At 42.3% G+C, this 19072-nt stretch overlaps 1 protein-coding gene and 1 non-coding gene across 11 annotated transcripts in view; one reads left to right on the forward strand and one right to left on the reverse strand.

Moving 5' to 3' along the window:
- Positions 1–19072, reverse strand: part of PUS7L (pseudouridine synthase 7 like) — a 47174-nt gene that overhangs the window by 12971 nt on the left and 15131 nt on the right. For 4 of the 10 annotated variants that reach the window (XM_053255441.1, XM_053255438.1, XM_053255440.1 and 1 more), the window contains 2 exons: positions 18222–18275; positions 14482–17388 (listed from right to left, as the gene is read on the reverse strand). In XM_053255441.1, coding sequence (XP_053111416.1) covers positions 17062–17388; positions 18222–18275 — 381 coding nt within the window. In that variant the 3' untranslated portion in view covers positions 14482–17061. Of the gene's footprint in view, positions 1–14481; positions 17389–18221; positions 18276–19072 lie in introns of those variants that run through there. The other 6 variants (XR_008308487.1, XR_008308484.1, XR_008308488.1 and 3 more) reach the window with 4 other exon arrangements.
- TRNAA-UGC (transfer RNA alanine (anticodon UGC)) lies at positions 16684–16755 on the forward strand. Its single transcript has one exon. It is a non-coding gene; the product is annotated as a tRNA-Ala (tRNA).

Genomic DNA, 19072 nt, shown 5'->3' on the forward strand with positions numbered 1-19072 from the left:
ACGACAGGCAGTGCAGCCTTGCTCAGATGCTAGTTATGCCTTCTGCATCAACATGCTGATACCGGCACAAGAGGCATGACCAGGCTGAAACCTGGATGCACTGTCTGTCATATTCCTAGCCAGCAAACAGTTCATTCACCAGCTCTGTGTGTGTGTGCCTTGTGGGGAGGGTGAGGGGGCCGTGTGGAGAGTCCTGGGGTGATCCCTAATCCCAGCAGCCCATTTGTCCTCCCGACCCATTTCATGGTGGCTACATCACTGTAACAAGATAATACATATAAAGCACTTTGCAAACTTGAAAAGCACTATACAAATGCCAGATATTATCATGAATGACAATTACTTTATGAGAAGCAGTCAAACTATGCCGTTAAACCACTTTTGCTAGTAGTTAATTAGTGCTGTTTAACTACTGACAACAGCAATAATTACTTTCATCCATTAGGACAAAAAAAACCCCTTATTTAAAATCATTATTCAATATCATACTAAAAAAAATGCATATGAATTCATGCAAACAGTAATGATTAGCACAGGGTGTGGCAACTTCCCTTCCAATCCCACAGCTAGTTGCTAGGAATATGCTTAGTGTGTAGCATTTCTAAGGGGACTGATTGCTCTCAGAATATACTGGCACTTCGGCCTGATCCAAAAATGAGCAATTGCCAAAGAAGTTATAAGAATACACAAATTTTTATGTTTACACACCTGTTCTGACTGCTTACAGGCACGTGTAGAACAATTTACATAGGATACTTAAGTAAATGTTTAAAATCACTAGATTTCAGTAAACTGTTTTTAAGCCTAATTAACAAAGGGCCGGTTCAGAAGATGCCATTCCCTACCCACAAGATTAGGAAGAGAAGATGCTGAGAATGTGTCCAACAGGATGTCTTCTATGGACCTCCCAGTGTCCTCCCTGCACTTTGCCACATTAGGGTTGGGTCATATTGGGGTTGGATCTGAATGGCCCCTCTACATGGTCTCCAAATATTTGTTCAAACTTTGTTTAAGCTTTGGAGAGCATACAAAGGGGCCATTCAGATTAACAGCACCCCCCCACACACACACACACACACACACCGCGGCAATACCTGTTCTAGAAGGGGTCACACTTCTCCAGAAGGAACAGGTTCACAGTCTGGGAGTTTTTCTGGATTCACACCTCTTCCTGGTTTCTCAGGTTGAGGCGGTGGCCAGGGGTGCTTTTTATCAGCTCCAGCTGATACACCAGCTGCGTCTGTTTCTCAAGATCAATGACCTCAAAACAGTGTTACATTTGTTGGTAACTTCCAGACTTGACTTCTGTAATGTGCTCTACATGGGGCTGCCTTTGTACCTAGTCTGGAAACTTCAGTTGGTTCAGAATGTGGCAGCCAGGTTGGTCTCTGGGTCATCTCGGAGAGACCATATTACTCCTTTACTGATGGAACTACACTGGCTGCCAATAGGTTTCTGGACAAAATACAAAGTGCTAGTTATAACTTACAAAGCCCTAAACGGCTTAGGCCCTGGGTATCTATGAGAGCATCTTCTTCATTATGAGCCCCACCGCCCATTGAGGTCATCTGAGGAGGTCCGTCTCCAGTTACCGTCAACTCGTTTGGTGGCTACACAGAGACGGGCCTTCTTGGTTGCTGCCTCGAGATTGTGGAATGCACTCCCTGCTGAGTTACGATCCTCCCCATCTCTGGCAATTTTAAAAAAACACCTGGAAACCCATCTTTTCGCCCAAGCTTTCTCAGCTTCCTAAATTTTTTAGGTTTTAATTTCTGGTTTATTTTTAAATTGTTAAATTGTTTTAAAGTTTTTGTATATGTTTTTAACTTGTTTTATGCTATTGTTAACCGCCCAGAGACGGAAGTTTGGGGTGGTGTACAAATTTGAAAAATAAAATAAAATAAAATAAATAATAGGGCATGTAGGGAGGACATTGGGGCAATCATGGAAGAGGTCACAATGGGTGTGTTCTCAGCGCATCCCTTTCCTAATCACATCGCAGGGATGTATTGTCCGAACCAGCGCAATATTTTTTAATTTAAAATTTTAACCTGGGGAGGGGGGAAGAAACTAGTTATTTAAAAAGTTATTGAAATGACTTAATTACTTCAAAGTAATCACAAAAGTGGTTCCAATGACTTTTACTAAAATGTAGTTAATTAGTCATTAAACTTAACAGTTTAATTGCTTTATCTTAAATAGCTTAACTTAGAGGCAGAGCTGTCATTGTGTGCACAGATTCAAAGAACCTGTGCTGAGCTGCCTCCAAGGCCACCTCTTTTGGGGTTCCTTTTGGGGCCACCCTGTTCACCCCTTTTCTCTCTGCCAACACAAGCACCCAGTGGTGGACCCTCTCTGCACAGCATCAGTGGCCTTCTTGACCCAGCAGCCCAAGGTAGGGTGCCCTGTTTCCACTACTCAGCGGGCCGCCATGAATGTGCAATGGCCAGATGAGCAGAGGAGGCAGGGAGGCCACTGCCACAGGGGGTGCTGGGTGCCTACAGTGGCAAGCTACAGAGAGAGGAGGCGAGTGAGACAGCCGGGGGGATGAGGTGAGGTGCGTGCTGCTGCTGAAGCGGTGGGCTGTCCGTAACTCAAACATGGGCCACCTATGCCCTCCCTACAGCACTGGCTTAACTACTTTGAAAGTAGTCCATATTCATCACTGAGGTAAACAAAACCAAATCCTTAAGCATTAGCTGCAGGCCCGCTGACTTGCTGAAGGAAATATACACAGTTACAGATTGCTAGCATTGTCAAGATCTGTGTATACTGTGCTTGATAGCAGGCCCAATTCTATGAAGCAGCAAACGCTTCAAATGCTCTCTCTGCTAGCTCAGCCAGCTTTAGGAAACTTAAGACCAACCAAGCTTAAAGTAAAAACAGCACTATCTGCCTACGGGTCCCTTTGGCCACTGTGAGAGACACGCACCATTATCGTTTTCCTTGCTTTTTGCAGATGTTTGACTAATGAACTCCAAGCTGGGTTACACAAGGTTAAAAGCTACCAACAAGCACCCATGCAGTTCATTTGGAAACTGAACACGACACTCGTACAGGAGTGTGTGACAGGGGGTGCTAAGCAGGATGGTCAGTATTAAAGGTCACATTTTTGCTTAGCAACCATAGCACTATTTACAGCCTCCTGAGGTGAGGGTACTGAAGGGGTATAAGGAGAAGCCTTTGAGTGAATCAATCAAGGCTGGAGTTAAATAAAACAAGAAACATGAAGAGAAAGAAAATAATTTGGAACATACTTCCCCCTAACTCACAATCCAGCTCAAAGTAGGCATAAATTTACAAGGCACACAAAACCATTTAAGGAAATTTGTGGTTTCTCACAATTAGAAACAGTAGGAAATGGAAGTTTCTAGTAAATAACTAGTCTCAAATGCTGTGAAAACACTGCCTACACACCTGTAAGTAACAGCTGGAGTAAATCCTTCTCTCTTTGCTATTTGCAAACACTTTGTCTCATGAGAAACTGAATTCCTTATTCAGACAGACTCATTTGACTGTAAGGTAGTAACAAAAAGGTGAAGTTATCAGTTCTTTCTTTAGAGTATGAACTGGAAATCCTGGACACTAAAGAGGCCTACAGAGATATAACATCAAAGGATAGCCTTGCAGTGTAAAAAAAGAAGGGAGTAGTAGCTCCCTCTCCCTCAATTCCACTAATTTGAGCTCTACTTTCCCCCGTCCTTTGGTCTTCCCTGCTGGTAACTCTTACTTGTAATGAGTCTACAGGCATTCATTAGTCACAATCATGCTTGAAACTGCAGCAGGAAATAAACTAGGGATGTGCAAAACATTTTGAGTGTTTTGAGCTCAGAACAAAACACTTTTAAAATAAAGGGCCTGTTTTGAGTTGGGAACAAAACAACCCCATTTTGATAGAAATGTTTCGACATTTTGACAGCCATTTTGGACGCTTGTTTTCCCCTTGCTGATTAGTTTTCTGGCAGTGGAGCATTTCCAGACAGCAGGCTTTACTGCGTGTTTGAATTTGCCCCCCAAAAACGGATGCAAAAAGTGGATTTTACCCTGGACATAAATTGGGCTGTGCTCTAATGTGCAATGGAAAACCCAAATTGTGTCTGGAGTGCTCCCAAATAGCTCACAGGGTATTCAAGGTAAATCTGGCTGATATGTGAATGCACACCCTTCATTCCAGAGAGAAGCGAGCTAAAAGCCCCATCTGGAAAAGTTCCTTTGACTTGCAGACCCCTTGCTTCTTGTTTGGCTTGTATCATATAAATCAAGTGTTGTCATGGGCAACTGTGCCCCCATTGGCTGGGGGGAGGGGCGAGGAATAGGAAAACACAAAAGGAGGGAGTTTCAAATTGTATTCAAAGCGACTGGGAAAGGCAGACAGAGCCCTTGTGGTGTGCCTTTCTTGAAGAAGATAGATCAGGAGAGGAGAAAGGAAGGTTGGTTTGATTTTGTGGTTTTCTTTTCTCAGCGTTGAATATAATATGCTGTGCTATAACTATCTGGTTTTGCTGGATCTCAGATTGACAAAGGCAGAACTTGGGTGCCTGCCAGCCTTCCTTGAGTTGTGGTTTGTTTTGTTTGTGAGATAGTATTGTGATGTGAAGTGGACAGTGGCAGCTGTGTGTGTGATATTTCTTGGTGATTGCTGTGATGAGTTCCATGCCTGGCCTTGAGACTAACTTGTGCATCACTCATTGCACTGGTCTGCTGCTCTGCAATCTGCATTGCAAGGTGTAATCAGTTAAAACTGGCTGAAATTGCTCTAGTTGAGCTTATGGCTATGTTTGTTATGGCTATGTTTGCTAGAGAGCAACCTTGTGCTGGTGATGTTACTGCAGTGTGCAGGCACTGTGGCTGGCAGTGGTTTCTTGGTCAATGATTCTCTTTTGGCCATTTTTGTACTGTGTTTGAAATGTGTGTTCTGTGTTAGGAGGGACAGATTCCCTTTTTCTGTGTGCTTCTGCAATGTTTTTCAAGGCTGGGTTGCAAAATGCATTGCAAATTGCAATATAAAACTTGTATGCACTCTGCGAGTGCAGCTTGTTTTGGCCATAGGGAACAATGAGGAAACTCAAAACACCCCATTGTTCCCCATGGGTAGCCCTAGGGACACCAAAGTGGGTCCTGTGGTAGGGCATGATGGGTGCTACCTACCACCCATCCCACAAAAGAAATGGATAAGTGGTTGAACTTTAACAAATAGTTAGCCTTTTCCCCAACCCCCCACAGGATCCTATGGAAAGGTTAAACATTTGTTAAAAAATCATTTGTTTTGTGGGCTGGGGGTAGGTAGCACCCATCATACCCTACCACACAACCCACTTTTGTGTCCTTAGGGCTACCTATGGGGAACAATGGGGTGTTTCGTGTTTCTCCATTGTTCCTTATGGCCGAAGAAGAAAAAGAAGAGCATGCTCTGTGGCAGCATCTCCAATCTTCTGTGTTCATCTTCTGCTTCAAAGTAAGTGAGATCAAGAAAGATGTTGCTTTGGGACCAGGGGAAAGATAGGCCACTACTGCATTGTCTACACTACAGAGATACATTTTTCCCTCTGCCTTCCCAGGACCTAGAAAGAAAGCATAGAACCTCTGTCTTCATGTTCTCATTGGTTCAGACATGCTAAAAAGTGATGTGTCATGGTAAACCATTTGTGCATTCAATTGTGGAGTGCCTGATGGCACTCCATTGTTAAGAGTGTATGGCACAGAATATGTTACACCATTTTAAACAGGATGCAGGCAGGGCATTATCTTGTTCAGCTTATATTATTTAAAGGAAGGATCAGATTTGTTTGAAATTTCTCATGTTAGCGCAGGTCTGTTTGAAGATCATCCATGTGACATTTCCTACAAAAAGATTAAAAGGGTATTCACATGCACAGCCTAACCCAGGCTAGGGCAGCCCAGCCTGGGTTAGGCTATGCATGTGAAGCACCAGGGTTTGCTGCACCCGCACCAAACCCAATTACAAAACCAGTGTTTAGCTGAAGTTAAGCAAACCACAGGTCTGGGCAATCGCCGCCAGGTTAAGCGATCTCCCTCCCCCAGTCTTCTACCATTTCCAGCAGTGAGCTGGAAGTAAGGAGTGGCCACACCGAGTGCTGCACTCGTGCCCTGGAGCAACCTGGGATGTGGGAGGGGGAAGTCCTCTTGCTCCCAGCATCTCCCTTTGCTGCTGTGCCGCTCGTGTGGGTGTGCTGTGCAGCAGAGGGGAGAATGGCAGCTGTTCATCTGTTGGGGAAGGCTGGTGAGCCTCTTCCTTCCCTGCAGCCCATCTGCCCTCCTGAGCAAGGCTATGTGCACGACCTCTAAATATGGCTGAGTTACAGTTCTCCAAGTTTTGCTCATCAAAAAATGGGATTGAAAGCTTCTTGTCAGTTTTCATTCCAAACACATCCATTTTAGTTTTCTCAGTGATGGGGCCATTTTTATCTTCAGGATCCATTGTATTGATCCAGAGAGTGTAGAAGCACATGATGTGGACCAGACCTGGTCCTTGGAGTTTTTAGTTTTTTAAAAGAAGAACATGTTTGTGTCTTATTTTTTCCTATGGGCAGCATAATGAAGCTGTTGCACACAGGGGCGTATCTAGGGTCGGGCAGGCAGGGCACATGCCCTGGGCACCACTTGAAGGGGCCACCATTTTTGAAAATAAAAAATAAAAAATGGCCACCAAAAACAAAATGGCCACCGTGCATGCTCAAATGGCCTCTGTGAGGCCCTAGGCCATGCCAGGACTTGCAGAGGCCATTTAAGCATGTGTGGCAGCCATCTTGTTTTCAGTGGCCATTTAAAAAAAAAGTTATTTTGAAAAATGGCCACCGCACATGCTCAAATGGTCCCTGTGAGGCCCTAGAGGCCAGTGGGGGGAGGGGGAACCTTTGCAGACCCCCTCACGGCCCTTAGGAAGCCCCCCAAAGGGGCTACAGGTTAAAAAAATTAAAATTTTAGAATATAATATAAGTCACTGTACACATATTCAGATTGGCACTATGTACAGAGAATCAGGGCTTGTGAATACTGAGCTGAAGCTTATGAGCTAGGATTGTATTCATTTGCTCTTATTTTGCTTCTTGTGATAAATGAATTAAATGTAATGTCTTAATAATATGGCTATTAATGGTGAGTTTGTCTTTGAATCAGTATGAAATCCTTAATATTAAGCCCCACTGGGAGTTTCTTATCTCTTTCTCTCATTTTAACTGTCTGAAAGACTAGAATATACTTCAAGCAGTGACACAGTTTACTCTGAATATCCTTTAATTATTTTCAGAGTATTTGGGAAAAGTCAAATTCTCCATTTACAAAACTTATGTAATCGTGTTGCTACAATGCATAGTAAAGAATTAGACAGGCACTTCTGTTTAGTTTTCCAAGTACACCTCCACATAGTATTTGGATATTTCATGAGCCCCAGCATACTGAAATTTGTAGTTTTCCAGCATTTTTTGTTCTGGCTACATCCACTGCTAAATAGTTTTTGAAAGATTAAAAGATTAACGAGCTTGACTTGTATTTTTCAGCTGATATTATGGTAAAGTTATCTGAAAGATGGGTGTCAGATGTTTGGACAGGGGCACAATTTCAGTGCTTGCCCTAGGCTCTATTTTCCCTAGATACGCCTCTGGTTGCACATGCTCAATAGTGTCTGTTCCCCATCCCCACCCAGAAAGAGCTCACCTTCTCAGCAGCTATCACAACAAGCAGCCAAGCCTTATGGGACTCTCAAGAATCCCACTGCTGGAAGAGATGGAGGTGGGGCTGCCCTTTTATTTTCAAGGGGGGATGGGTTTCAAAGTGTTTACATCTCCAGTGAACTATAAAGCTTGCTGGGTGATTTTAGGGAAGACACTCATTCTCAACATAACCTACTTCAGAGCAGGGGATTTGCTAGAAACAGTACTTTAAAGATCCTAAAATAATTAGGTATTTTATTTTTTAAAAACTATTTAACTCAATAATATGGACTTACTTCTGAGAAGTAAGAATGACAGCATTGCACTGTCTGACATAATTTGACAGTGAGATTTTCCATGGGGACATGCTAAAATGAACAACTGAGACTGACCATTGAAATGCATTCTTGCCAGGAGGGGAAGCAAGGGACAGAATTGGAAGAGGGGATGCCTATGTATAACTTTGCCACTTGACAGGCTGACAAGCTTGGGACGGGACATGGCAGTGTCCCTGTTGCTGGGCAACTGCATTGCCACTGAGGAGACAGGAAGAGTGGTCCTGGTCCTCGGACAGGCAGCCAGCAAGGAGTGCCCCAGGCATGCAGTGGGCATGATCCCAGGTGGGTCTGTGCCATTTCTGTGATTGTTGTTTCAGAAAGTGCATGGGACTGCAGTTATGGTGCCATCTGCATTCAGACGTAATGCTTCAGCGACAAAACCTCATGTCTCAGAGGTGAACCTTACTACAAACTGAAGGTTCAAGTTGGAGTCTGGCAAGGCAAACCGCAGGTCGCTTTCACTGCAAAACTGCAGTTGCACGCATTTGGATGTAACGGAGTTCCAACCTCTGCCCCGTGTAACTCCAGTTTTGTGTTACATCCAAATTTAGCCATTGAGTCTATGCAACTGAAGCTATCATGCAACTGAAACTAGCATTACATGTCCCAAGCTAGCAAACAAGACTGTCCACACAGAATTATATAGTTGGAAAGAATCTTGAAGGTCCTCTACAAGACATGAAGTACAACAGTTCCAGCCTTGAAGGCCCTCTAGAAGACATGAAGCACTTTTTGAAGCACAACATTTCCACAATGATTCTGACTGGTACATATGAAAACTTAAAGCTTGCAAAGCAACTTGAGGGGCCTCAGGCCCTAAAACACTTCATGATATTCCCAAAATACTCCTGAATTAAATCATAACATGGTTGAAATACATGCCATTTAATGAACATTGCCTGACACACACAAAGCATGAGTCTGATGCATTTGACAAGGCCTTATCTAACTCAAGATGCTTTCAGATGCTGTCCCAAATATCCTCAGATACATTTCCTCTTTTGGTTTCTCTTCATTTGTTTTAACCTTCATTTACCTATTATAAACACAAGCTGACATGACTGTATCAATGCTATTTTATGCAGAAATGTGTCCTGTTTTTTTAAAAAAAACCCAAAAACCAAACTTTAAAGCTAACATAGATTTAGGGGCCTTTTCCTCCTAAAAGTCCTTTTAAGGAATGAAGAGAAACTAAAAACATTTGGAAAAATTTATCTGAGTGGATGGATTACAAAATCTTACACAATGCTGAAATCTTATTCATCACAGAGCCTCCTTTAACTTAAATAGCCTTTTGGTAATTGTCAAAAAGACAAAGATTTCTAACAAATTTGGCAATTGTTTACTCACTACAGAAACAGTGTAATACAAATGGTGTATTAAGTGTAGCAAGTTAATTCTTTTAATTAACTAGTGCAATACAATTATTTTGAGATGACCAGAGCCTCTGGGACACTCTTTTGTTTCCCAGTTGAGGGGTACTGTACTGGCCAAACCTGGGTAATTACTGGAAAGACACGGAGCCGAGTCTCACGATCAGTGAGACCCAGTTCTGGAGAGTGCACAGGAAGAGCAGGCTAAGCCCGCTCTCCCCGCACACGAGCAGGGAGGGAGCCCTGGGCGGCCAGATCGGCCACCCACACAATTGCCGGCTCCGTGATGGAGCCTGCAGGGGCTGGGGGGAGTGGAGGCCGATCAGCCCCCTGAAGCTCCAGCATGCCCTGCGCGAACACGTAGGGCATGCTGGCAAGACCCTTGGAGCCGGGAGGCGGCTTTTCACCTCCCCTCCCCTCCGCAAACTCGGTTTTAGGGGAGGGGTACTTTAGCAGGTTACCCGCTCTAGAACCACCGGGCTCGCAGCCGAGCCCAGTGGTTCACATGATTGCAGAAAATCGGGCTAGTGGAGGCTAGCCCAATTTTCTGCAATCGTATGAATAGCCTCATGAACTTGCTAAAATAGTAGGACTGGCCAGGCAAACGCTGCTCTCATCTGACATACGTTTACGAGAGAAACGAGAAGCTTTCTTTTATTTCTTGCTAGGGGATAGATGTGATCCTACTAATTATTGCCTGATCAGTCTGCTGAGTATCATGAGAAAGCTTTACCTGAGACACTGAGATAGGAAGCTTCAAGATTGGATGGAGAAAGAAAACATCTTGAGGGATGAACAGGCTGGTTTTAGAACAGGGCACTTAACTATGGATCATACCTTAGTACTACGCCATCTTATTGAGAAGTCTAGCAGAAAGGCCAAGAGCTCTTTTTATGCAGCCATTGTAGATTTCAAATCAGCATTTGATTCAATTTTGAGGCCAAGGTTGTGGTAAAAACTAAGGGATACCAATGTTGATAGGCGATTACTTCTCCTCATTGAAACACTTTATGAGAAGACCAGCGTAAGGGTGAAATGCAAGCCCCAAGGCTCACTTTTGCACCTAATAGCTTCCAGCAAAGGAGCCAAACAAGGGTGCATTTTGGATGTAAACAAGCCAAGATCCTCAAACAGAGGATCTTGGACATTGCGCATCAAAATGGCGTAGGTGCCATCCCACAGACCATAAGAGGGCGCCTTGGCGATCTCAGCCGGGAACCAGCTAGTTATTTATTGTCACATTCTCTACCCAAATATCCTAAGTGGCACAGCGGGGAAATGCTTGACTAACAAGCAGAAGGCTGCCGGTTCAAATCCCCACTGGTATGTTTCCCAGACTATGGGAAAGGTGCTTCCCAGACTATGTTTGTTTCCCAGACTATGGGAAACACCTATATCAGGCAGCAGCAATATAGGAAGATGCTGAAAGGCATCATCTCATACTGCACAGGAGGAGGCAATGGTAAACCCCTCCTGTATTCTACCAAAGAAAACCACGGGGCTCTGTAGGTGCCAGGAGTCAAAATTGACTTGACAGCACACTTTACCTTTACTTTACCTCTACCCAACCACCAGAGAGTGTTCCTCAGAGCAAGATATGATGCCATCGGCAGTTTTTTATGAAAAAAATTTGAAAATTCGTTTGGCCAGTCAGATCTGCTCCTGTGGTTCAGATAAGGTTGAATCTGTCCACCATGTGTTGCTATATTGTTCCTTTTGTAATGACAGTTGACGTAGTCTTATTACTCCCTTGTTATTACATTATCCTGGCCGAACTGATGAATTTTATGTTACACTTCTCCTTGCAGACAAATCTATCACACACAGGATTGTTAAATTTTGTGCAGCCGCTGTTAAGATCCACCAACAATTAATTTCAACCCTTTAAATCTTACCATAAAACATTTATTTTGTTGGTTTAGTATGATAGATTTCTTATCTGAATGTTATATAATTTGTTTTGTTTATATCTGATCTATTGTTGTAATAAAGCTATGTATTTATTCATTCATTCATTCATTAATATTTCTTGCTAGAAAAGGAACCTACCAGCATCTTGCATATCATGGTGGGGTTAGACAAATTGCTGGTGGGCTGACAGTTGCCGAGGCCTGCCAGATGGCTATGTATAATTTAAATATGTACACATTGTATAGCTGAGTTTCAGCTCCATACTATTTTCTCTATATTTTAGAATTTATAAACATATTTTATCTTCTGAATTATTGTGCTATGTTAGCTGTTACATAAATATGTACATTCTTTAACTCACACTCTAGGTTCATTCTAAAATACAATGCACCCACCCGATAGAAACATCCACAAAGTAGAATGGGTAAGTACTCAGATGTGAATTCCTTCTGCCATTTTTGAAGTGGAGGGTTGGACAATATGTCATTCCAAATTAAGTGTTCCTATGTTTCTCTGAATTTCTCAGATATGACCTATGAACTTGAAGTCACAAGTTATTATGGTTTCCACAACAGAAAGGACTAAGGAAAGGGGCCAGGGGGCAAGAGCTATTTGCTGTTTCTATATTTTCTGGTGCATACATTTCTAAAATCTACCATAAAGCACCTGTAATTCATTGATTTTTATTATCTGAGAGACATCCTCACTTACTGGAAAGAACCTTTTCTATATTTTGCAATCAATATAAACAAATGCAACGATAGGACAGTTTTACTCTGCATTTTATGAGGCATAATTCACACACCTTTCTTTAATAACATGAATCTGATGGCTTTTGGACATCTCATACATTTTCTAAACATTATTCAGATCTGATGTTAGAGTTGGTCAAATTAGGCTTTTGGCAGGGCCACTGCTAACCCCAGATGCCCAGCCCAGGACAATCTTATGTGCAGGTGAAGAGGTGCTGTGAGAGCACTTATATTTGGTGCCCACCTTTGTGGCAGCATTACTCACTCAGCTGAGAGAGCCATGCTGTTGCTGTTTTCTTCCGGCATCCTCCCATCTGCAGATGAGAGTGTCATCAAAGGGGCCTCTGAGGGACATCCTCATTTTCAGTTGAGTGACTTTTTTGGACAAGAGCATCACTCAGAAAGTGGATGTTTCCATTGACTGGGATGATACAGGGAGCTCTGGAGGAACCCATTCACATATGAAGAAGGCAGGAAAGAGATGACAACAGAGCAACTAACTTGGCCAATATCTCCTTCTGCCCTCCCCACCAGTGAATGGGCTAGGGATGTGTTCAAAATTGATTTTGCGTTTTGTCTCGAGCTCGAAACAAAATGCACCTGGCCAAAACATTTTGTCAAAACAGCGGTTGAACCAGTTGTTTCGACAGAACAAAACTCGAAACATTGAGTGTTTCAGCCATAGGGAACAATGGGGGACATCAAAATACCCCATTGTTCCCCATGGGTAGATCCTAGGGATACCAAAGTGGGTTGGGTGGTCGGGCACAATAAGCAGGCAATTTTAAACAATTTTTAAACCTACCCCCCAAAACCTCCATAGGCTCCTATGTTGTCATGGGCAACTGTTTCCCCCTTGGCTTTGAGATTAACTGGTGCTTCATTCATTGCTGGTCTGCTCTGCAATCTGCATTGCAAGGTGTACTCATTTAAAATGTGGCTGAAGTTGTTCTAGTTGAGCTTATGACTATGCTTGCTGCTAAGGATGCTGCTGTGGCATGTGCTGCAATGCTAGGAAGTAGTGAATCATAATTGTGTGTGAGAGAACAACATGCCAATGATGTTACTGCAGCTCAGGCACTGTGGCTGGCAGTGGATTCTGGATCAGTGATTCTGCAGTGTTTTTCAAGGCAAATTGAAATGCAAAACTTGTGTGCACTCTGTGAGCGCAGTTGTTCTGACCATAAGACACAATGCAGAAACTTGAAATACCCCATTGTTCTCCATGGGCACCTCCTAGGGATACCAAAGTGGGTTGGGTGGTGCATGGTGGGTGCTACCTAACACCCAACCCACAAAAGAAATGGAAAGGCAGGCAATTTTAAACAAATGTTTCTTTTCCCCAACCCTGCCCCCCCATAGGATTGGCTTCAAATCATTTTGCACATCCCTAGAATGGGCTTCATCCAAAGCCCCAACATAATCATGGAGGTTTTTGGAGGAAGCCAATTTGCAGATGGGCACAGTAGAAAAATGAGCTCCCACCATCCACACACCAAGGTAAATATCTCCTCACATGGAAGGAGGGGACTCACAGTGCTCATGTCAGGCCCCCTCAGACCTGGAAATAACACTGACATTACACATCAACAATATTTACCTTTGGACTAAAGTGCCAGCCATAATTTCATCAAAAGATGGTAAGTAGCAATAGCAATAGCACTTACATTTATATACCGCTCTATAGCCGGAGCTCTCTAAGCGGTTGACAATGATTTAGCATATTGCCCCCAACATTCTGGGTACTCATTTTACCGACCTCGGAAGGATGGAAGGCTGAGTCAACCTTGAGCCCCTGGTCAGGATCGAACTTGTAACCTTCTGGTTACAGGGCGGCAGTTTTACCACTGCGCCACCAGGGGCTATGGTAAATCTATATGCAAGGAATGCAAACATTATTTGGCCCACTCCAATCTGTCTTGAGTGGGACAGATAATGAGACTGAGTTAAATTTAGGGACCTACCCCTAAATTACATATATCCTCCATTTCTGAAAAATAGTAATGCATCACAATCAAGGGTAGGCAGCCAACTGTAACTGGACAAATCAGTGAAAATAGACAAAATGAATAGCCCATGGAGCCTGAGGGAGCAAAAACACAAAGGTTACATCCACACCTAAGGATTACATATCTACACCCACAGATTATGAAAGCAGTACTGGGCCAGAACAGATAAATCAGGCTGAAATAAAAACAGGATTAGCCTGGACCTCTTAATTCAGACATCCTTCCAAAGTATACCTTAGGGGTTAGAAATGAGCCACAAATTCATGCAATCCTCCTTTCTCCTCTTCTTTGCCCTCTCTCTCCTGCTTCCACAAACAGCTTCACAATGGCAATTTATACTAAGCATGGTTTGCCATGGGGCGGGAATTGGCAAACTATGAGCAATTGGCCTCCAGCCTTGTATCAGGAACCCATTTCTATTTAGAAGGTCCAGTGGTGAACATATTTATTTGAATTCTTAGGTACATACATAGGGCATATTTGCATTTTAATGGGAGGCTAAGCATCACACAGAGAGGTGCAAACCCCTTTCCAGCATCCCGGGACCCACACAGGAGCTCTGAACATATAGTTCTTCCTCATGGGCGGGGCTTTCTTCTGTTTTCTTCATTTTTGAATTTCACAGACCTCCCTAAAACTCTGACATGTACCTTTTAAGCAACTCTGTAGCCTTTAGGGATTAAAACAGAGGCTGGCACCCCACCAAATAAGATCTATTAAGAGAAATCTGAAGCAAAGTAGTTTCAAGCAACAGCAACCAGCGTATACATTATTTAAATCAATTTTCAGAGTTGCTTTTCCCCCCAATAGTTCCTGCAAACTCACATCGCCATCTGCAGATAAAATACAGTACATACAACTAATGTCTTTGTGTATCTTGCACCTCTTTTTGATCAGTTTGCTAGCAAGTTAGAGCCCTATTCACACGTTATATCCAGCACTTATACGATCTGTGTACACTGCATGCAGGTACAGATCTGTATTTCGGTACAGTTATTCACAAGTAATGTTGAACACAGGTAGAGCAGCACACACTTCCTATCTGTCTCCTGCATTTGAAGGAGCCTGTGCTCTGGGTTCACTTTTAAAATGAATGCAGTTTCAGTCATTCACATGAAAAGACAGGTGCAACATCCACATGTATAGGCAGGAGCAACATCATGTTTAAATAGGGTTTAGGTATTGGACTTAATACTAATAATAATCTAAATTATGTAATTAGCTTCACTTTGTTTCCTAATGGTGTAGACAATTATATAGTCTAAACATGCTAGGGAGATGATTCACGGTTATGCACATGCTGTGCATTCTCTTTATTTTTTTAAAAAAGAATATGTTCCCGATGCATGGCCCTTTAAAAGCCTGACCCAGATGATTACAAAGCAAGTAACAGAGACTGGTACATTTTGAGCTATAATGGAGGTGCAGTTAGCAGAAACTAATAAACTTTGTCCCTTTTACAATATAGGTACTGAAGAGATAAAAAACAGCCTGGAATAAATATTCCTATGAAACAAATTATAATGCATTATGGAAATATTCTGGAAGTGTTTTTACTTCATTCCCTAATTTATTTATTTTCTATACCGCCCTTATTAATAATAATAGTAATAGAAAAAGGCTAGTTTACAATTCACATACGGCAACATGGCAACAATAGTAATAGAAAAAGGCTAGTTTACCATTCACATATGGCAACATGGCAACATAGGCAGTGTGAAGGGTTTTGAAAGATGCCGTTTAAGAGCTCATTAACTATAATATCAATGTTTTCTTGGAATAGGCTACTTCTCTGATGTGTCCTATTGGAGTTGGGGCAACCCCCCTCATATTGCATAAGCATTACTCCAGTCCAAAAGGGGGACTTCACTTACACAAAGAGGGCTTTCAGTGCAGAGTAATAGAGAATTATGGATAAATAAGCAGAGGAAGGCAATTAAAATAACATGATGGAATGGTGTACTGTCAGTTTGAACAAAAACAAAAAAATTAGGAAAAGCTACGCAAACAGAACTGCCTAGGTAGATCTTGAGTCAAGTCTGGTGTGTCCACGGTCCGTCTTGCAACAGACAGGTTTTGAATTGTGAACTTTGTCCACTGCCTCCTTCACTTGTTATCAAGGTTGCTGAAGATGGAAAGGGGACAGAGTTGACACTGGCCTGAGGACAGAATGGGTAGTGTGCTGTTGACAAGAAGACAGCAGTTAAACAAGGAAGTTTGTGGATTTGAGGAACCCAGAACCCAAAAGCTAAGAGGATGAAGGAGACAGTATTGTGGTACCCAATGGTCCCACTTCTTATTCTACCGGATGGGTCAGCACCAGAGGATAGCACTGGGTTAAATGAGGTAACAAATGGTCCCATCTTGTACTGGCACTTTTAAACAATCACATGCAACCTTTGGAACTGATTGTCTGGCAGTTCAGAAAAAATGTGTCATCAATAAATGCAGTTACAGACTGGGTGAGCTCTACAATGTTGAAACTTAATCCAGATAAGACAGAGGTTTTAATGGTGAACCATTAATAATGAGAAATATGTTTCTTACTGGTTAATGGTGTCTGGAGTTGTTTCTGCTGGAACTTTGGGTGTTGTCTTTTGGCTGTTTTCAGCTGTTCCTCAGATGAGATTGGGATTGTAGCCCAGTGGTAGAGCATCTGCTTTGCAAGCAGAAGACCCCAGGTTCAATCCCTGGCAACTCCAGGTAGGGCAGAATCCTGGATTGTCGCTGCCAGTCAGCATTGACAACACTAAGCTAAATGAACACTGGGTCTGACTCGAAGTCTGGGTCTGATGCAGCTACATATGTTCCTATGATTTAAATTGGTATCTGTTTTGTTGGGTTTGTCTATTTTCTCTTTAAGACAAAATTTATGAGACATGAATCACCCCAGCCCTCAAAAACTAAAGACACAAAGATGATACACTTGAATTGCTTCCCTTCATACTGTTCTCTTTTTTGCAATATTCTATAAAGTGATGTTAAACGTGTTGCTTTTTTGAATTGCTTTAAAGATTGCACTTCATTATTTCCCCCAAACAAACAGTTGCATAACATGAAGGATCAAGCCAAAATGACAAAGAAAGGGAATCTATTGAATCATGTAGAGGACTATCTTCATTTCCGATTTCATTTTCATTGTCTTTTAAGAAGCTATAGGTCAGATTATGTGGGTATTTCAGGAGATGTCTGTAGCAGCCAGGCACATTCAGCTGTAATTCTGGAAGTCTGAACTTGCATGTTTGAAGCCCATCACTGGCAAGCCTTTCCTGGTACCATGCCCCGACTTTATTAGTGGGATACTGGATGCTGTGACCAGCCATTGGGAGAATAACCTTTGGCAGGGAAGGGGAAAAAAGGAGTGTTATATTTTCTGTGAGAAAACATGATGCCAACTCAAAGAGGAATGTTTCTGAAGATTTGTGTGAAACCATATTTGAGTCTGGCAAGGGTCAGAACGAAGCACCACAGAAGAGCTGCTGTTCAAAAAAGATTGGAGGTGCAGGAGTGGAATCCCTGGTAAATCTCCACAATCTGCGTTTCCAAGTAGTGGGGTCTTTGGTTCAGGCTTGTATTTTTAGCCTATTTTCCTTAAGGAAGTTGATTACTTTACTTTTCCTTAAGGAAACTAAGCTTATGAAATCACCCATGTGCATGTGTGTGTCCCTATCAACTTTGCAATGCCTAGACCAATTTGGACTAAATTTGGTATAGTTGTAGAGACACATGGGGACATTTCAATGGCATAGTTTGATATTATCCTCTTGAATTCAAGATGGAGAACATGTAACCATTTAAGGCAGGTGGGCCAACTTGTGAACTGCCTAACCAATTTGGACCAAATCTGGTACAATTATAGTAACACATAGAGACACCCTAATGGCATACTTTGTGATGTTGTCTTCCACCCCAATTCAATATGGTAGATGCATGAATGTTTGAGGAGGAAAAAGGCTAATTTGTGAGGATGGTAATTATCAATTAAGATCATAGTGAAAGGAAAGTAGGCAGATTAGTTTTTACCAGAACTTGTTTGTTTTTCTATGCATATTTTCCAGCAATGCATAGAAGTGACAACATTATGCAATTTAACCTAAAGCTCGGGTTGCAAGCCTAGTGTTCCATTATTAATTCAAAGAAATAGATTTTTTCCTCAAACAACACTTACTTGATTTATTGTATATTTATTGGAGATTTCTTCCTCAGGAGTCACTGTATGGACCTGAAATAAAAAGATATACAGTATAGAATTAGGTAATTGTTTCCTTAAAAAAAAAAAAGGCATAGATTGTAAACCAATTGTATATTGGCACAACACCTTATAAGTCTTGCAAAGAAAACATTTCAAAGCTATCTACTGCAAGGATAAATTCAGCTAAGACATCATAAGAAACAACTATCACTGACGCCTTTTCTAATTTCAGAACTCTCCATTTCAAATGATAAAGAATGTGAAATTCATGCTAAGTGCTGACTTGAAGAATACCTAGCTTTCTACTGGATATGAGTTGTAATTTTCTATAATAGTTTTTGACTAAAATGAAAGAAACAATTACAGTTGCATTATCTATAATGGCCAATATGGTGTGCAGCATTATGGAGCCATAGTGCTGCGTCCTGGACTGCTGCAGAATCCTAAGGTAGCTCCAGCACTGCTAAGAATGGGCGAGCAAGGAGTGTTTCTGCAGTTTTCTGCATTATCACAAATGGGGAAAACGTCTGTGCTGTTTGCACTACCACCCACACTGAATAGCACTGGGGCTGCTTAGGGGTTCTCAGCAGCCCTGGGGCACAGCATTATGGCTCTGACTGCGCATCATGTCAGCCAATGTTCTTTAGATACAGTTCTTTGCCTTTTCTTGTTCTATGCATGTAGAGTTCTACAGAAATATCTGAGAATAACAGAAATTATGAAAAAAAGGTTTCTAGTCCCCAAGACTACAAAAATATGATTTAGACCAAGCATGCGGTATCTACAAAAGGTTTCTACATTCAGATTTCTAGCGCTTATGCACTATT

The sequence above is a fragment of the Hemicordylus capensis genome, chromosome 5 (genome assembly GCF_027244095.1).
Source record: "Hemicordylus capensis ecotype Gifberg chromosome 5, rHemCap1.1.pri, whole genome shotgun sequence".
Lineage (NCBI taxonomy): Eukaryota > Metazoa > Chordata > Lepidosauria > Squamata > Cordylidae > Hemicordylus > Hemicordylus capensis.